Source organism: Rhinolophus sinicus, chromosome 15 (assembly GCF_057876585.1).
Source record: "Rhinolophus sinicus isolate RSI-liver-muscle chromosome 15, RSI-T2T, whole genome shotgun sequence".
NCBI classification, from domain to species: Eukaryota; Metazoa; Chordata; class Mammalia; order Chiroptera; family Rhinolophidae; genus Rhinolophus; species Rhinolophus sinicus.
In genome coordinates this window covers 12,048,080-12,065,311 of record NC_142515.1, presented here as the reverse complement: position 1 = coordinate 12,065,311, position 17,232 = coordinate 12,048,080, and the positions used below count along the sequence as shown (strand labels likewise).

The 17,232-nt window shown below is 35.1% G+C and overlaps 1 protein-coding gene across 1 annotated transcript in view; it reads left to right on the top strand.

Annotated features, from left to right (window-relative positions):
• Nucleotides 1–17,232, top strand: part of CCDC172 (coiled-coil domain containing 172) — a 45,473-nt gene that overhangs the window by 3,738 nt on the left and 24,503 nt on the right. The window contains exons 3-4 of the mRNA XM_019725305.2: nucleotides 13,601–13,717; nucleotides 14,877–15,042. Coding sequence (XP_019580864.1) covers nucleotides 13,601–13,717; nucleotides 14,877–15,042 — 283 coding nt within the window. The remainder of the gene's footprint in view (nucleotides 1–13,600; nucleotides 13,718–14,876; nucleotides 15,043–17,232) is intronic.

Sequence of the window (17,232 nt, the reverse complement as noted above, 5' to 3'; positions counted from 1 at the left end):
ATATATATATATATATATATATTAACTTATAGTTGACATACAACATTATTCAGCTTCAGCTTCAGGTGTACAGCACAGTGGTCAGGCATCTACACCGTCCATGAAGTGGTCTCCCTAATAAGACATGTGCCCGTCTGACAGCCTGTAAAATCTTTACAACATTGTTGATTATATTCCCCAAATTGTCTTTCATATCCCTGTGGCAGTATTGTAGTAGCAATTTATGCTATCTAATCCCTTCCCCTTCTCACTCATCCCTACCCCCTTCCATCTAGCAATCATCAGTTTTTCCTCTCTATCTCTGAGACTATTTCTGTTTACTTTGCTCATTTATTCAGTTCTTTAGATTCCACATATAAGTGAGATCATATAGTATCTGTCTTTTTCCAACTGACATTTCATTTAGCATAATGTTCTCTAGGTCCATCCATATTGTTGCAAATGATGAGATTTCATTCTTCTTTATAGCCGAGTAATACTCCATTGTATACTTGGACCACAGTTTCCGGACCACATCGGAAAATGTACCACAGTTTCTTAATCCAGTCATCTGCCGATGGGCATTTTGGTTGTTTCCAAATTTTGGCTATTGTAACTAGCACTGCAATAAACATAGGGGTGCATATATTAGCATCTTGGATTTCTCTGGATACATACCTAAAAGTGGAATTGCTGGACATAAGGTAGTTCCATTTCCAGCTTTCTGAGATACCTCCATACTGATTTCCATAGTGGCTGCACCAGTCTGCAATCCCACCAGCAGTGCACCAGGGCTCCCTTTTCTCCACAACCTTGCCAGCACTTGTTTGTTTATTTGTTGATGATAGCTGTTCTGACCGGAGTGAGGTGGTATCTCATTGTGGTTTTTGTTTCTCTAATGATTAGTGAGGTTGAGCAATTTTTCATATCTCTGTTGGCCATCTGTATGTCCTCTTTAGCAAAACGTCTCTTCTTGTCCTCTTGCCAATTTTTTAATTGAATTGCTTGTTTTTTTGGTGTTGAACTGAATGAGTGTTTTGTAAATTTTGGATATTAACCCCTTATCAGATGTATCATTGGCAAATGTCTTCTCCCATTCAGTAGGCTGCCTTTTTGTTTTATTGATGGTTTCTTATGCTATGAAAAAACTTCTAAGTTTGATGTAATCTCATGTTTATTTTTTCTTTTACTTCCCTTACCCAAGGGGATATATCAGTAAAAATATTACTCGGTAATGCCATGTTTCACCAAAAATAAGACCTAGCTGGATCATCGGCTCTAATGCGTCTTTTGGAGCAAAAACTTATGTAACATAAGACCGGGTCTTATATTGTAGTAAAATAAGACAGGGTCTTATATTAGTTTTTGCTCCAAAAGACGCATTAGAGCTGATGGTCCAGCTAGGTCTTATTTTCGGAGAAAAACGATATTGACCACTATAGCATAGTATAAACAGAAGGAAGAAGGAAACAATGAGGATATAGGAAGGTCTGAAGACTTATTAGGTTGGTGGAAAAGTAATTGCGGATTTTGCAATTGTTTTAACCTTGTATACCGCAGTTACTTTTGCACCAACCTAAGAGTAACGGGAAACTGAAGACATGGTTTACTAAAAGTAGTCTCCTAGCTTTATTTCAACAAATTTAACAAGTATAGGTCATGTTTAATGAAGTTATTAATAAGAATGCTTTATTTCCTTGTTCTTTTGCTTTACCAGTTAGGTAGCTTTATGCCAGCAAGGTAATAACTTGAGTTGGGAAAAGTTTCCCTGTAATCATTTTCGCCACTCATGACTAAAGATCCATATCAGTCAGCCAGCAGGTTAGGATGAAGAGTATGTGGCCTTTGCCCTCGACGTACTTAGAGTCAAGCCAGAGGTTACCCCTTCCTTGGAGAGGAGGCTCTATCAGTTGTGGACAAAGAAGGGGCTCTAATAAATCTAACTGAAAGTCACCTCGCAGGGTGATCTGATCATAAATTCCTAACTGGGCAGGTCATGGTGGGTACTCATGCCTCAGGCCTAGAATTTCCCTAGTAAAAGGTTATCTTTGCCTTAAGCAAGCCCTGTCCATTGTTTTTGTGCATCTAGGTTAACACATCTTTGAAATGCCTCTTTTTCAAACTCCTGGGCTGGGAAGCTTAACCACCCTCAAAAGTGCATAATCTTGTTAACTGTCCTGTAATTGAATCTCCACCTTGCTTTCTCCCACCTTCATGTAATCTGCCTTGTAGCCTCTCCTTAATTCCAAATGTATAAAAGAAACTGGGAAACTGTCATTCCTGGGAGTATTTGAGATCTTGCTCCCTGGCATGTTGTCTTTTCGGCTCAAATAAACTCATAAAAATTCTCTACAGGTTTGGATGTTTCTTATGTTGACGCAGTTTAGGGTATTCTTGGTTACAAGTAACAGAAATTCAGTTTAAAATGGCTTAAACAATATTGGGAAACTATTGACTTATATATTTGAAACCTAACCTTTGATTCTCTAGGAGTAGAATTTCTGGGTCATGTGGTAATTCCAGGTTTAACTTTTTGAGGAAATGCCAGACTGTTTCCATAGCAGCAGCACCGTTTTACAGTCCCACCAGCAATGTAAGAGGGTTCCGATTTCTCTGTGTCCCCTCCAATACTTGTTACTTTCTGGGGTTTTTTGTGTGGTTTTTTTTTTTGGTTTGTTTGTTTGTTTGTTTTGGGGGGGTTATGTTTGTTTTATAGCCATCTCTTTGGGTGTGAGGTGCTATCTCATTTTGGTTTATATTTCCAGTTCCTAATAACATGAATGTCAAACATATTTTCAGGTACTTATTGGCCATTTGGCACATTTATACTTGACGTGAGTTACTTAATGGTCATGTACGTGGTTACAGTTCTTTTAGGAGGGCATGGTCTCTGAGAAGTAGCAATAGTAATTGAACTGAAATGATCATATTTCTAAATGAAGTGAAAAATATCATACATAGCATTTATTGGACTCCTTTTTCTCAACTTTGTTTTCATGGTCTTAAGAAAATCCAAAAAATATTTCACGTTAATAGCAGTTTAGAGCAAACTCTGTAACAGTATGCCAGATAGCCTTTCTGTTTGCAGGTGCTTATAAATCACAAAAGCTGCACACTTTCTGACTTAAGATCCACAAAGTGGAAAATCTACTGTACTGCTTCTAATTGTAAAATCTACCAGCGTGTCTCTATTTCTTTTTTTATTTTTTAAGGAGCTACTCCGCATAAATTGTTTAACATGAAATGTTAGAAATGTTTTGAACAAAAGAAAGCTTCTTTTCGGACACTGAGAGAATGGTCCTTTAATTGAAGAACAGCATGTGTGTGGTTCAGTATGCAGAAAGCGCAGGATTAAAATTTGGTTTACTAGCCTCGTACGAACTATGCAGCACAAAAGAATGCCTTTTAAGAAGTTTACTGTTTGACTTGTGATTTCTTGGGAAATCAATTAACTGTATTCCTCACCTCCTAAATGTCTCCAGTCACACATTGGATAAATATTCATTCAACAAACATTCATTGAGCAACTTCTAAATCATACCATGAATAATTGACAAGTAAATTATATAACAAATTTCTGGCTTAATTCGACACTTGACATCAAGCAACTTCAACTATATTAACCTAACTAACCTAATTACTAAACTCAAAATACTTGATGTTCTCAGTTTTCAAAAAAGTGTGTGATTACTTTTAATCTTCTCTACGTAATTGTATAAAGTTTTATCACCTTTGTCATGAATAATGACATGAATTTGTCATGAATGGTTACCTAAAATGTGGAAATGGAAGAAAGATCACCAGATGTCCTTTTAGTATAGAGCTGGCACTTTCTAGTAGCTCACCTGCCTGGGGATAATCTGATTTGCTAGGAGTGTGTGTACCTTTGTAATGGGTTCTTTTGTTCTTGAGTAAACCAGCCATTCTCTGACCTCAGGGCCTTTGCACTCCTCAGCCTGAAATGCTTGTTTTCTCAGCTATTAGTGTTTTAGGCACATTCACTTTCTTTGGGTCTCTCCTAGTACAGTAGAGCTGCCACCTATTCTACTGGAATGTGAGACCCTCTGTTCTAACATGCAGAGTCCTGTGCAAATATTGATGGTTGATTACCTTGGGTCTCTACTCATTTGCCACTTTAGTGCTGAAGTTCTCAAAGTGTGTTCTGTAGATCCATAGGTGTCCCCGAGACTTTCAGAAAGTCTGTGAGGTTAAACTATTCTCTTAACAATACAAAGGCATTATTTGTGATTTTCACTGTTCTGACATATACATTGATGGTGCAAAGGCAATGGTGAGTAAAATTGTTGGTCCCTTAACACAAATCAAGGCAGTGGCACCAAAGTGTGCTAGTCATTGCCTTCTTCACTGTCATCCACTCACAGTAAAAAACCAAAACCTACCAGTTTCACTGTATGACCTTGACTAAAGTGTAAAAAATATTACTTTGAAGCTGACCATTGAGTATATGTGTTTCCAGTGTTGTGTGTGATGAAATAAGACGTTCACATCAAACACCTCTGTATTCCAAAGTACAGTGATTGTCTCAGGGAGAGTGCTTGGGCAATTGTTGGAATTGCAGTGTGAACTAGCTATTCTTTTTCTGAAACCCCATTTTTCCTTGAGTAATTGACAAACTGGTCATTTAAACTCGAGTATTTGGCAAAATTTTCTCAAAAATGAACAAGGTGACCCTCACATTTCAAGGCAAACAACTGATGTTGTGGTTGTGTTGTTGTTACTTTACCAATCATAATATTCAGCCTTTCAAACAAGCATTCAAATTTTGGGAGACTCATTCTATACTGTAATTTGTACAGTGACTCACTGTTACCATAAGCTTGAAGTTTGCTAAGTACTTAAACATTTTTCTAATGAGTTTGTTGGCGATATTAATAGACGTTATTTTTAATACTGTATCACGAAATGTGTCAACGTGTGGAGGACCTGCATAATTCAGTGAGCAATATTTTCCAAAGGATCAGTGCATAATGTTACAAAATTGTGCATGGATAAAAGACCCATTTAGAACACAGGATAGACCAATGGATTTCATTTTAATAGAGGACGAAAAGTTTATTGAAATGCCTTCAGTCCACACTGCAATTAAACTTGAAGGAATTCCCACTTGTCAAGTTCGGATGTAGTATCAAAGAAGAATATGCACAATCGTTTGAAAAGGGTATTAAAATACCCCTTCCATTTCCAACTACACATCTGTATGAGGCCAGGTTTTTCTCATCTGCTTCAACCAAAAAACACAGTATTACAAAATACTGAATACAGAAGCAGATATGAGAATCCAGGTGTCTTCTATTAAACCAGACATTAAAGAGATTTACAAAAAATGTAAATGCAACTCTTCCTACTATTTGTTTTTTGTTTTGGAAAATACTACTTTTTTTCAAGAAAATTATTTTAACATACAGTGGGTTTAATATTATTCTTAAATGAATTAAATGTTTTTAAATTTTTTCCGTTTTGATCTTTGATACAGAAAATGTTGATAGCTATAACTAACAAAAACAAGTCAATAGTTTAAGGCGCTAAAGTCTGAAAGACCGAAAAGTTTGAGAATGTTGACTGTAGAGAATTCTCTGACCTCTATATATAAAACAGCATCACCCCCTCCCATCTCTACCTCTATTCTTTGCACTGCTTTTTCTTTGTAGCACTTAATGTCTCTTGATGTATTTTACATTGATCTGTTTATTATTTGTCTCCCCCCAGTGGAATGTAAACTCCACAGGGAATACAAATTCATCTATTTTGGACACAACCGTTATTACTGGTATCTAGAACAGTACATGTTAAATACACAATATTGAATGAATAATAAATTAATTGGAAATTTTTCTCATAGGATTTTCTGTTTTCCTCTTCTGTAAATTCTGCTTATTTCATCTCATGACTTTCTTAGAGGGTGGTTCATTTTCTTATGAGCTTTAACATTTTTTATTGTGAACGTATCTTTAGCAAGGCTTTTCTAATTGGGATTCCCACATACGCCCTTGATAAAAAAAATTGTCCCTCAGGAGCAGTTTCACCCCTGTTGCCAGGGCCTTGCAGATTTTACTTGTTCAGGACCAGTTTTTATGTTAATTTCTGAGCTCAAGGCTTCTGCACTGCGTGGTTAAGAGATATTTGATTCTTGTGTCTGTGAACAGTTCAAGCTTGGTGTTGAAGTTTCTCAGGTATGACTCCTCTTCCACATAGGGCTCAATCGAGGCAGATCGCTTATATGCTACATCTTTAAGCCTTTGGATGGAATTTTGTTACTCCACTTGCATAACTGGCATAGACACTTCTGGATTCCTGACTTTAGTCAGTGAGCCCAGTTCCAGCTCCCTCTGGCCTTGACTTTTGGTCTTATGTGGGCATTTAAAACCCTAGTCTCTGATGCCCGTATCCAATCTCAAAGATATCTCTTGAGCTTGAATTCTAGCATGATGATTTCTGGCATGATGAATTCTTTCTCTAGTTTTCAGCTTAGCTATGTAAATGATACATATTTTAAATTGGTTATATTTTATCCAACATTTCTCTGTATTTGAGTACAAAGTGGGTCCTTCCCACATTTGCTTAGACTGCCATATTAACCAAAATTGTTCACTATAAAATTCTTTAATGCCTCATCTTCCTCATTCTTGCGTTCTTATTTTTTATTTCTCTTTTGGTGAGTCTATGTTTGAGTAAGTTTTCAGAAAGAATATGCACATGGTGGATTTTCTAAGCCATTAATCTTTTGAAATTTCTATTATTTTCATACTTGAATGAAAGTTTGTGTATATAAAGAATTCTTGACTCAAACCTGTTTTTAGAAAACTATAGACCTGGCACTATTAGCACTAAAATTTTTCAATGCAGAAGAGAAATTAAAGTCAGCCTGGTTTTTAAAAATTGTTTTAGGTAACCTCTTTTCTTTCATTTTTCTTCTCTGGTTGCTTGTAGTTTTATTATCCTTATAATTCCAAATTTGTATACAGATATTAATTTTGTCTGAAGCAAGGATGAACCTCACATTTTAACCTCAACTATTATATTCTTTTCTTTTAGAAATACTCTGTTTCTTATTTTTATTGGGGAATATCGGGGAACAGTGTGTTTTTCCAGGACCCATCAGCTCCATGTCAAGTCATTGTTTTCAATCTAGTTGTGGGGGGCGCAGCTCACTGGCCCATGTGGGAATCAAACCAGCGACCTTGGTCTTATGAGCACTGCTCTCTAACCAGCTGAGCCAACCAGCCTCCCAAATGTCCTGTTTCTTACAGTTTAGATCTTTATTCTCTGAATTTCTTGTCTTCTGTTACTGCTGGTTCTCAGCAGTCTTGTACAACTGTTTCTACTTTGCATCACTGATTCCATTGTTTTGCAGTGTTGGTTCTGTTATTTAATACTCTGCAAATTTAAATTGTATCAATGTCTTACTTTTTTACAGTTCTTTAATTTTCTATCTTTTTTTAACTTTAATCCCAACTTGTGTTGTTGTTTTTTAAAGATTTTATTGGGGAAGGGGAACAGGACTTTATTGGGGAACAGTATGTACTTCCAAGGCTTTTTCCAAGTCAAGTTGTTGTCCTTTCAGTCTTAGTTGTGGAGGGTGCAGCTCAGCTCCAGGTCCAGTTGCCATTGTTAGTTGCAGGGGGCACAGCCCACCATCCCTTGCAGGACTCGAGGAATCGAACTGGCAACCTTGTGGTTGAGAGGACGCGCTCCAACCAACTGAGCCATCTGGGAGGCAGCTCAGCTCAAGGTGCTGTGTTCAATTTTAGTTGCAGGGGGCCGAGCCCACCATCCCTTGCGGGATTCGAGGAGTTGAATTGGCAACCTTGTGGTTGAGAGCCCACTGGCCCATGTGGGAATCGAACCGGCAGCCTTCGGAGTTAGGAGCACGGAGCTCTAACCGCCTGAGCCACCAGGCTGGCCCTTCAACTTGTGGGGTTTTTTTTGTTTGTTTTTGTTGTTTTTTATTTTTCTTAAGTCTTCATTGCTCTTGTTTTTTAGTGGATGTAACTTTGCGTACTCTTGAGGACATCAAGTAATTGATTAACAGTTTTTTTTTGTACCCTGTATGAAATATTATAGAGAGAGACAGTATTTTTTTCTCTGTAATCTTCAGGTAATTCTCTTTTTCTCTTCTGTTACAGTATTTTTTTTTAGATAGGGTTTATATCATTATGCTGTGAGAACTGTTAAGACGTAGAGTATGCCAACAGATAAAGCACATGAATTGTTCTGGGTCCCATTCTTGTTTTCTTAAGTTCTTGAAGAATGAACTGTCTTCTTAAAGCTAAAGCTGCTGGTTGACAAGTTGATGTGAATCTCCCCAACCCAGTTTCTGGTGTTCTTGTAGTATACTTGACTGAGGGATGATCTTTTCTTACTCATGTGCCAAATTTTCTATTATGAGGGGGAAATGTATATTTTAAGGCATCTGTGACATTTTACCGTTCTATTAAAAGCAGTACATGAAAAATTACTACCCTCAGCATCCCATTATTTTATATCCTGACAGAATAAGAAGATATGGTGATAGGTAAGATTAGGTACTTCCTCCTGAGTTGTCAAATAACACAGAAGTCGCCGTATTTCAAAGTATCTGCCTGGTAAGAGTCTTTCAGTTTAAGAATTATCATTAGAGAATGTTCTTGGCCTATCAGTATTTCTGCTTTACTGCTCATTCCCTAATCAGCAGTTCTCTGGGAATGGGAGTTTTACTTGAGGAAAAAGGAAGAATAGTTTGGGGTAATGGTGGTTATTTGGAGGAAGGTAGATTTAGGTTGGCTATGGCATTTGGAACACAAGATGGGTTCAGAAAAGGTGAAGGGAAGCGGTCAAAGGCCAACTACTTACCTACAGCTGTGCCTATGATCTGAGTGCTACTGGAAAGAATTTCTCATGTAGTCTTTGGTACTGATGTGGTCTTACGCATTGCTGTTGCCTGATTTAATATTTCAAGGTAAGTTGAAAGGCTACCTACCTCAGCTTCTTTGATTCAGACTAGTTACATGGCTTTAAATATAGTTCAGTTTCTCCTTTAATTAAAGACAATGTGCAGTTATCTGAGAAAGAAAACTCACAGGTCAAAAGATGGGAATGAATTTTTATTGTCTTGATTTGGTTTAATATTCATAGCCATGAGAAGACAGAAAAAAAGAAAGAATGGGAGATATGTGATCACCACAATAGGAAAATAGATCAGATTGTTAGTCTAAAAGGTTCTTTTTTTCCTTTGTTATGAGCTCTTCTTTATTTCTTGTTAAGTATGTGTTTTGTTTATGTTGTTTTTGCTATTGTGAATAGGATCTTTTTCATGTTTTTTCCCTCTGGGTAACCGGAAAAGATACTTAGTTTTTGGTATTTGTTACTAGCCTCTTTAGTAAACTCTTTTTTTATTTTTAACAGTACAGTTTCTCAATAGATTTTCTTGGATTTATTAGGTATCTAATAATGACATTTGCCCAAACAACAAAAGGGAGAGATTATTGTGAGTCAGCTTTTCAGATAATTATATCTTATTCCTTTTTCTTGCCCTATTGCATTAACAAGAACTTCCAGAACAAACTTAAATAGTAGTGTTCGTATCAGGCGTCCTGATAACCCTTGGTGAAAAGGTGAAAGATGAGCAAAGTCCTGACTGAGGTAAAGGAATGAACTACGTGAAGAATCTGGGGAAAGAGATCTCCAGGCAGAGACCCGTCAGTGCCATGGCCTTGAGGGGGGGAGTATGCGTGGTGTGTTCCAGGAATAACAGGGAGGACGGTGTGGCTGGAGAGGAATGATTGAGGAGACTGATAAGATTGGAAGATAAGATTGGAGAGGGAATAAGGAGTGAGGACTAATATTTCCTAATATTGATCCTTCCTTACTTTCTATATTAGGATTACTGTGTCACGATGAGTTATTCCTTAGGCATTGCATCTGTGGTGAGGAAATGTATTTATAAAAAATACATCTATTCTTTGAAAAACCTTTATCTGTGTTACTGATACCATATTCATTGATGTACTCTAGTGTTTAAAATGTCTTTTATCATAGTCAGAATAAACACATTCTTTCCCCAATCACTATGATCTTAAGAGTGTGAAATCTTCTGCATAACTCTATGTTGTTTTGTTTTGGTGTGGTTTTTTATGTAAAGTTGCCTGTTATACTATTGGCAGAGCATTTAATCAGCAAAATGTCAGTTTCTAAAGGCTGAGATTATTTTAAACAACAGCAACCACAAGAAGAGTAGCTTTGTGTTTTGCTTACTTGGACCCAAACATTAATTTAAAACCCTCAGTCATTTTCAATTTTCAAGTTCTTCTGGTAGAAAAATACCTAAAGGCACCCAGGCAGCAAGAGTAGTAAAGAGTCACAAATCATGGCTATGCTGAAACTGACCTAGTTGACCAGATAAGGCAGCTCAGTGAGAAAACTGGAAGCTCCGTTGAAAAATCAAATATCCTACAAGGAATAAAATAGGGAAAGAAAAAAAAAATCTTTATTGCTGAGAGAAACAGAAGTAACCAGAGTGTTGGCACTGCTATAAATTAAAATTTTCCAAAAGCAGCAATATTTTCTGACAAAGCTTGGCTATTTGATTCTACAATGTAGCTTTAACACTGCATGCAAATATTATTTCTTCATTTGTAGTCATAGGAGGGAGAGAGAGGAGAAAGAGAAATTTGTAGTACCGCTGCTAGGAACCTTCCTCTCTTATTTTTATTGTTTGTAGTCCCTCAGGATCGCTGGGTAACTTAGAGTCAGTAGTTTCAAAAATATTTAAGTCATGATTTTACATCTCTTCTTCTGTCTTCTTAATTCTGATCCCCACCCATCACTTTTGCAACAAAAGAGAGGTAAGAGGCTTCTGATGATAATTTATTCTGTGCAATGACCTCATCGTGTAATCCTATCAGTATGTTCAGGGTTATGTTTGGAATGTTTACCTAAATTTTACGTATCAGTAAGTCTGGTTTTCAAACACAAGAATGTAAAAAATAATTTAAGAAATTAGTTGTGACAGCAGAAAGAACAAAAGGAGCAATGAGAAACATTCTGCAAATAGGTGGTCATGAAAACCTATTTTAGTTCTTAAGAGTTACTAATTTACACTTGGTAGAGAGGAACTGGGCAGATCAGAAAGTTTTTGTCCCTTTAGTCCCTTAAAATAGGTAGGCTCTCTATTAGTGTTAGACCCCCTGTAGCTTCTGCAACCCTAATTTACTGCTGTCCTCAGCGTGTTGTAGGATCTATTCTTTCTTGACCTTCCTGACTTAAGCTTTCCCAAATTCCTGCTTTTTTCTCTACTATGCTGTTTTCCCTTACTTGCCAATTCCTTTTTGTATTAAGTATTTTTATCACATATCCTGAGTAAATTTAAAAATCACTGTTACTGTAATTTTTTTGTAGTTGACTTTTTGGGATTGTTTACGTTGATTAAAAGAAAAATGTGGAAGTAAATGATAAAGACAGAGTATAAGAACGTGGGAATGAAGAAGAAAAGTAGACTAATAAAAAAACAAAGAAGCAGAAAAGATCTCAAAATGGATAATTCATACAGGGTTTTAGGGAAAAAGGAAACTTATAGGGTGACCTTCTTATAAAACTTTTGAACAGCTTTCTACTTTTCACTTTTGGTTATATAGGTTTCATTTTTCAGGTTGTGATAAAATAGTCTAATTCAATGCCAATATGTCTAATAGCTTTCTTTAATAGTCTTTATTTTAAAATACTTCTTCATTTGATAAGTAATAGTTTCATAATTTTTGGATTTCCACTCAGGTTTTTTTACAACAGATCAGTGGCAGAAACAGAATCAGAATTCAGGAATATGGATTCTGAAAGGTGTAATACATGAACTGCCCTATTAAATGAAACCAGAATTTATCCGGTCCAATATTTGGTCTCAAAGCATTTTTGCAGGTTTTCATGGATACCATCAATAATAGCAATTCTCTAGGTTAGGCATATACTACAAGCAACCTTCTCTTAATAAGCTCTGATGGACCTAGTATTTGATAATTTTTTTCTTAAACTTGTATACTTTCAATTTGTACTATTCTCAGAGACTAAAGTCCCTTTTTAGTTCCAAAAATATCGATTTCTTTGAAGTAGTTCTAATATTTCCATGTTAACATCATGATTTAGAAAAAAAGAAGCCAGAAGACCTGCATTTTAGTCCTGGGTTTTCCTCTAATTAATAACCTTTGTAAGGTATTCGACTTTTCTGGAACTCGTTTTATTCTCATTTACATAATATATACTAAATAGCTCTCAAGTGTTTTTTTGTTTTATTTTTTTATTCTAAGTAAATGTGATAGAATTCATGATTATACTCTTGTTTGCCATTGTTACTAATTTCTATAATTTTTATAGATCTGGACACATGTTTTCTAATTTCTGTCAGGCAGTAAAATACTACTGCCCCATTCTCCCTTCCCCCAATTTTAAAAGTCCTTTCTGAATTCCTTGGGTCATGTAAATGTCACCTCTCTGATCTGTCTCTATCAATGTCTTTCTTAAGACAGAATTGATGAGACCAGCACCAGGCACTGAAGGTTTGGGCAGATGTGCTATGATAATGTATAAATGTAAGCTTGTATTTTCTGTTTTATTTTGGCTAGTTTTTCTTATGCCAATATTTGTAGGACTTTTGAGCCATCTCATTTCCAAATGGCTAACCCATTGCCTCTGGATGAGACTGTTTCTAAGCTCTTTACTGTTCCATGTCTTCTGGGACAGAGATTTCACACCCTGTCTCTCACCTTGAGGAAGTTCTTATAGCTAACATAAATCTTGCTTTCTGCAATTTAAGTTGAATTTTATTTCCTTTTCTTTTTCTCTCTGTGGAGATGGGAACAGCACCAAACTAGAAGTGATGCTTTCTTATGAGGGCCAGTACCGAAAGTAGTAGTGGAAAGACTATTTTCAGTCCAGCATTATTTTTAGCTTTTATATATTATAACTTCCTGACTTTTCTTTCAGTATTCATGGTCTCAGGAGATGCTATTCTTTATGGCCCAAATGAAATAACAGTTACATATCTAATATTAATGTTTATTGTATCTTTTGCTAGTTACAACCAAATGAGATACTAAAATAAAAAATGAGCTTTCAAAACCCATTTGAGGATTTTAGCAGATTTGTGTTTTATTTAGTGTAACTATAGTCATGAGATTGGGTTTTTGCTTATGGTTTGTAGGTTTTACCTCATTATTTTATTAGTCATATTTTATGCATGATTTATTTATCCATATTTTCCTCATATAAGTGATGAAACTAGAAACTTGTTCTTTGAAACAAGCTGTCTTAAAGCAGATTTCAATGTGTGTTGTCAAAACCTTTAGTACCTAAGCTAAGAAATGTGCTAGATGTTGGAAAGGAAAAAGAAAATAAATTCTCTGCCTTTGAGGAGACTATAGTCTTATTGGGGGAAGAGATTATAAAAGTTGTAATTGTAAAGCACTTATAAAATATTATAAGATAGTGTATATAAAGTAAGATGTTTAGTCTGCATTGTATTTTGCATTTTGAAGATAATACAGAAAATGTTTTATACTATACAGGTCTGTTCTTTTGACTCAGGTATCCTAAAGTGTCTAGTTGTTTCATTCTGATTTCTGCTTTTCATTTTAAGGTTCAGGAGTTTTCTGAAAAATCCTTCATCTTACAGCTTTCGAAAACTCATGAAAATGCCTTAGAAAGACAGTGCAGTGAAATTACAAACCAAAGGAATATGCTTCTCCAAACCTTTGTAAGTCTCCAGCCACTTAGAAAAATCTATTTCATTAACTGTATCAAAAGTATTTAAATACACTTAGGTGTACTTTTAGAAAAGTATCCATATGCATATTGGCAGATAGTCCTGTTCAGATATGGAAAAGTATTCAGTGCTATTTAAAACCAATTGGTAGAATAATATAGTTTTAAAGAATTCTATTGGCAGGGATGCAATATAGAAATTATTTGCAATTGTAATAAGCATAAAAGAAACAGTGAAACTGATTTGAATTGCTCAGGCTTCTAGACATTGGTTTTAATGCTTTTGAAAAGCAGAGAGGTTCACACTTTAGGCATATTTATGGATGTGGGTAAAAGGATAGATTTTATTTATCTCTTTATCATAAGTCAGAGCCAGCAGACACAGTAGTTTTAAATGACAGGGCCAATTTAGGACTATGACTTGTAATTAATGGACATTTCAAAGAAAATACATTTTAAAATACTAAAACTATGTATCTGAAGTCAACAAAATCAACTGTCAGTGGTTTATAAGTGACACGGCCAGTTTCCAAATGTAGCTCATAATTAGTTTACATTTCTTAGAAAAAAGAAAATATAGTAATGCTTAAGTTCTAGCATTGTCCACAGTTTTTGGAAATTCTTATTTATATTACATACTGATATTTCATAAAATGTAAACTATTATTTAGAATTAAATTTGAAGTGAATATATAATTTTACCTTCATTTTATACATTTCAATAGATTTCCTTCTTTGTTTATTTTTCTCTTTTTTTTTCCTATCAGGCAGTAATTTCTTTGAGTATAGATTTTTATTTCCAGGTTTGGTCATTGAATTATTTTACCACTGAATTTATATTGCAATGACAAAATGGCATATGTGGTTATAAGTTTAATGTACAAACACATATATAACAATGAGTGGTAGAATTTCTACATCAATAATTTTCCCAAAACATTAAGAATAAATCTTTCATGTGAAAATGGTTGTTATTACATAATAGCTTTAGTGTTTTATTAATATTGCTGGAGAAATAAAGCATCTTTGTGATAAAACCAAGAAGGGTAATATTATATTTTGTTAATAATTTCAAATGATTGCATTTTAAATCACTAAAGAAAGATATTGCAATTAACACCTGCATTTGATCTTTTGTTTCTGTTTTTTAGGAGGGTAGGATGAAAAAAGTGACAGAGGAAGAGGAAAAATTTATTAAGGAAATTTCCAACTTCAATAATGAGTATGAAATAACAAAGAAAAGAGAGCTTTTGATGAAGAAAAATGTCAAGATTGAAATATCTGACTTAGAAAACCAAGCAAACATTTTGAAAATGGGTATGAATATATAACGTTACCTCATTTATCTGACATTAATGAAAATAACTTATTTTGAATCAAGGGACTTGCCAGAAATTTAACTCTATCAATAAGCAAATTAGGCTGTTGCATAGCTGTTCTTTTAGTTTTATCTTAATTGCCCTAATGGATATGTATGTTTTGTAAGCAATTTCAAATTCTTTAGAAATATTATAGGTGTGACATAAACGTTTGGTCATTCATTCAGTAATCCAATATTTACCATCTGTTCTGTGATAGGCATTGTTCTAGGTCCTCAGGATATTAAACTAAAAAGTGGGAGAATCAAGTGTGTAAGCAGATATTTATAGTAGTGTTGTAAAAGCTTTTATGGGGTAAGACTGGGGCTATGATACTCATTTTACTGTCAATCCAGTTTAAACTAGTAGGAAACAAGGTTACACAGTGGGGTGGGGAGAATTTCATTTCAGGAACACTAGAATGCAGGTTATTGCAGACTGTGATAAGATCCTGAATTAAAGAAGTTGCCAAGGAGAGGAGAGAGTGAGTTAGATGTTTAGGAAGAATGACGGGACTTGATCACTGATGAATGTAAACAGAAATTGAAAAAGTCAATGATGAATCACGGTTTTCAGACTTCAACGATTTGGTAGAATATGGTACCAGAAGAGCAGAGATGGAGAAGCCTTTCTAAACTATAGCCTTTTCTGTACAAAAAGATTGAGTTTGACTTTAGGTATTTTTAGTTGGAGATGTTTAGGGGATAAACAGGTGGCAATGCCCAGGTGGCAGGTGGAAATTTGGCTGTGAAGTGGCTGTGAAGGTGATAAGAAAGATCAGAGCTAGAGTATTAGGTTTGGGACTGAATCCAGAGAAGTTGGTGACATCATTCTGAGGGAACAGGTAAAGGGAGCATAGAGGCAGAGCAAAGACCAAAGACGGAAACTAGGAAAGCATAGCATTTAAGGAAAGGAAGAGAAAGGAATTATAGTAGTTGAAGAGGGCAAGAAGAGAACCAGAAGTGAGTAATTTTTAAAAACTAAAAGCAAAACAAAAATTTTCCTCAGAAGAATATGAATCAAAATAGGACATGAATTTGATATTCAGAAGATGTCAAGAGCACTATCGTAGAGTGGTAGAAAACTGGTAGTAATAGATTGAGGAGCCAATGGGAGTTGAGGAAGTAGAAAATGAAAATATAAATGATATTAAATAGAAAATGAGTTTTTCATGGAAGCCTTTGTAAAATATACTGTTGCTTTGATGCCTTTAGTAAATAGGGAATAATAAACACATTTAACATTTGTATTGACTTAGAGCTATCGTGATGAATAATTTATTGTGCTTTGCATATGAGAATTGTTAATATAAGTAATATTTATTAGCGTATGCCATATAAAAATCACCATCCTAAAGAAATTAGAGAACACCTAAGTAAATGGAAAGACCTTCCATGTTCTTGGACTGGAAAACTTAATATTGTTACAATGACATCATTATCCAAAATGATCTACAGATTCAATGCAATTTCTATCTAAATCCCCAAAGCATTTTTTTTCATAAATAGAAAAACCCATCGTTGAATTGATATGAAATCTCAAAGGATCCCAAATAGCCAAAACTCACACTCCTGATTTCAAAACTTACTAACATGCTACACAGTAATCAAAACAGTGTGGTAGTGGAATAAGGACAGACATGTAGAGCAATGGAATAGAATAGAGAGCCCAAATATAAGCCCTCATGTACGTGGTCAAATGATTTTTGAGAAGGGTGCTAAGACCGTTCATTGGGAAAGGACAGTCTTTTCAGCAAATGGTTCTGGGAAACTGGATACCCCACGCAAAACAGTAAAGTTGGGCCCTTATCTTAAGACCATTACAAAAATTAACTAAAAATAGATCAAATTATTAAACTTAAGGACTAAAACTATAAAGCTCTTAGAAGAAGCAGAATTTGGTCATCTCCTCATTGCTTTTGAAATTCGGCATACAGAAAAATCAAACTGCATTGCAAAGCTGCTGGCTGTTTCATGAAGAGAAAATATCAGTACATTAAAAAAATGTACTAGTATATATGTTTCACTTTGCTTCTTATTACCAAAGCATTTTCCAAATAAAATTAGAAAATTAACTGAGTTCTAAAATAATCTATATTAAAGTATAAAATGTCAAAAGCAAAGACAATTGCTAGCTCAAGATGCTGGGA